This window comes from Apaloderma vittatum, unplaced genomic scaffold, assembly GCF_000703405.1.
Source record: "Apaloderma vittatum isolate BGI_N311 unplaced genomic scaffold, ASM70340v1 scaffold15059, whole genome shotgun sequence".
NCBI classification, from domain to species: domain Eukaryota; kingdom Metazoa; phylum Chordata; class Aves; order Trogoniformes; family Trogonidae; genus Apaloderma; species Apaloderma vittatum.
In genome coordinates this window covers 22,359-25,311 of record NW_009734752.1, presented here as the reverse complement: position 1 = coordinate 25,311, position 2,953 = coordinate 22,359, and the positions used below count along the sequence as shown (strand labels likewise).

At 47.4% G+C, this 2,953-nt stretch overlaps 1 protein-coding gene across 1 annotated transcript in view; it reads left to right on the top strand.

The window, feature by feature from the left end:
- GFPT1 (glutamine--fructose-6-phosphate transaminase 1) overlaps nt 1-653 on the top strand; it is a gene marked incomplete at its 5' end in the record, with an annotated part of 15,563 nt that extends 14,910 nt beyond the window's left edge. The window contains one exon of the mRNA XM_009876392.1: nt 602-653. Within this exon, the coding sequence (XP_009874694.1) occupies nt 602-653 (52 nt within the window). The remainder of the gene's footprint in view (nt 1-601) is intronic.
- Nucleotides 654-2,953: the final 2,300 nt, after the last annotated feature.

Sequence of the window (2,953 nt, the reverse complement as noted above, 5' to 3'; positions counted from 1 at the left end):
GGCATTCCTTGCCTTCCGCACCACTGTTTGCTCCCTGCAGGTCTGCAAGAGATGCGCTGGGTGACGATGGAAGTCTGTGAGGCTTGTCTGTAAAATTGCTTGAGCTACTGGAAAGGACCGGGTTTAACTGAACCCTGGCAGTTGCAGAAGCTTCTCGTTGACCACGACCCGAAGGCAGCGCAGTGCTCTTGGCTGAGTTGTGCCATTTGAGTTTGGGCATGTGTCTAGTGTCCGGTAGGAGCGTGCAGTCTCTGGAGGGCTGGTAGGAAGCTAAAAGGAAGGTAACAATCCCCAGAGGGATGTTCGACAGTCTGTTGGCATTAGATATTTGATCTTAATACAGACACTGGCCTCTGCTGTTTGTCACTGTGACCTTTTATCGTTGGAGCACTCCTACAGCTAGACTGAAGGGACTAACTCTTTGGTTCTTGTCAGAGGAGTTGTAAAAATTGAGGCTTTTTCTGCACCGATTATCCTAAATTAACATGAAAATACGTTCAATCGTTTTCAGTTTAAACGCAGAACGAACGTTCCACACGTTACAGAGTTATACACAAACAAAGTGTGCAAATACTCACGAGCGTGTTCTTTCTCCTCCCTCTCTGCAGGTTGATTTTCCGAGAAATCTGGCCAAGTCCGTAACTGTAGAGTGAAAGATCATCCGAATCATAGGGGCAAAGGGGATTTAAATGAAAGACTTTTTTTGGTACCAAAATAACTTGATTTTAAAGTCCCCTAGGTAAATCTTATTTTGGTAAATCATTGCTTGTGTGTAAGATCACCGCAATTCCATTACGTTAGTGATTGTCAAACCGATTCCACACGCTACGTCCATAGCTTTGGGGTTTTTTTGAGCAGTAGACTTCCACAAAATATTTTAAATGGTTTTCTTTAAAGATTACGGAGTCTTCTAGGTGAGGGGCCTTCCACTTTACTCTAAGATAGTGTTTCTTATCCGCTGTGGCTCGTTCCGATCGTTGATGAGAAACCACGGAATGAATTTACCTGTCGTGCTCTCAGGCAGTGAAGCAGGACACCAGAACACCCGACTGGAACAAGAGCCGTTACTGGTCGCAATTGTGCCGATATTTTTAACAGTCAACAAACCTGTAAAGGAGCATTTGGGGTCATTTTTTTTTTTTGCCTCACGTACAGAAGGGAATGCAGCTGACCTGTCACAACCTCCGAAATTTTAGGCCTGTGGTGATGTGCTAAGGAAGAAAAAAAGGATTTTATCGATGCCAAATACTTAGCAAGTGACAATCTTGTAGCCTCCCGGGCCACGCCGCCCTGTGTGACAGCAGCAGATGCCTGTCGTGTGCCCGTGACGACAGCGGGACCTTCGAGGGTGAACGGCAGTGGTGGCCGACTTGTGGGCGCTTTCCCAAGCGGGGCGAGAGGGAGGGACGTGGGCAGTGCTCAGTTTGCTCTGTTATTGGCTGTTGTTGGACGTTTTTTATACAAGTCTTCCTCTGTTGAGGGTTTTTTCCTCTTGTGTTGAGCATGGTGGCACTGAGCACATCCTAAGGAACCGGCTCCGTGCTGCTGCAGGTCCCTCCCTTCGCTGGAAAGTTTCTGCCTTGTATTTCTCCAGCAGAGAGCCGGCACTAAAGCTCCATTCCTGAGGATTAACCGCAGTAGCCAAAGGCCCTTAGTGAAAGTACAGGTTCTGGTTTATTTAGGAGCAGTTCATAGGTGACTTGTGTCAAATTCAGGTGGTTTAAAATGAAAAAAAAAGCTCGGTAGACACGACAGCAATATAGACCTTGGTAATAGTTTTCTAACAGGCTTGTAGAGAATCAGAAATTACGTGGAAAATATGCCTTCAAGACTTAAAACTGACTTTCTCAAAGTCAAAGGACAGTTACCTCTTTATTCTTTAACACAGAAAAAGGTGAATTTCCGGCCAGCTTGATGGGATCTTGACTTACCTTTAGGCACGCACCATAAAAAAGAAAACCAAGGCGTAAAGCAATGCTGGCCAAGCCCCGGCAAACATTCCACTCTCTGCCCCCGAGAAACAACGGCGGGGCTGGGGCTTGTCTGCTCCCCTCTCAAACCCCCTTCCCCTGCCCACACCAGCCATCGGGCGCAGCGGTGACCCGGGCTGGCTCGTACGACGGAAGGCAACTGCTCAGACCAAAAGACCGATCGTAGCAATTCTATTTGAATATAAACCCGCAGTAACTATTTAACTTCAGTTCGGCGTCACCTCAAGGCTTAGTTTTAGCATGAGAACGAAATGCTGAGTGTCTGGAAAAGGCTTCTCCAAAGCAGGATACGTACGTGTATTAATCTCCAGCCTGTTAATTTATGAACATGTTGTGCTGCCAGTGTCTGTTTAAGAGCAAAGTAGGCAACACCTTGTTTTATTTATAGACCATTTGCTTCTGTGGCACCCACTCGTAAGAGTTCTGTGCCTCTGCCTAACCGTGACCAATAGACTTCCCTGCTTCGTTTGGAGACAACCTTGCCAGTAAAGAAAAACCAACACGTGCTCAGTGCTAATGATTTGAAGACAGTTCCTCTTCGTCCTCATCCTCGTCCCCTTAAGAGAAGAGAAACTGCAAATCTCTCCCGTGGGGGGCTGGAACCAAGGCAGGGCTCTGCTCCTGCACCCCCCCCAGCAGCGTCGCATCCCACATTCTTGTTAGAAAGAGCCCTGCCAGAAGATTATTTTAAGCTCTTTTTTTTCTCCTATTCCGCTCAGAAGAAAAGCAGCAAGCATGGCTTTTGTCTGGCCCTGTACAGACGACTGTCCACTGGCTTTCTGAGTCTCCTAGTGAACAGGATGGTAGGCATCCCAGTTAAATCAGTAAAAGCTCGATAACGCAGGCTGGTAAATACTCGTGAAAGCAAGTTGTGGACGAAGAGGACCAAAGACCAGGAGTCTGAGTTAGAAACGCGAGTCTGACGCTCTCACGTCGGGGTGTAACCGCACAGGTTGCTCCGA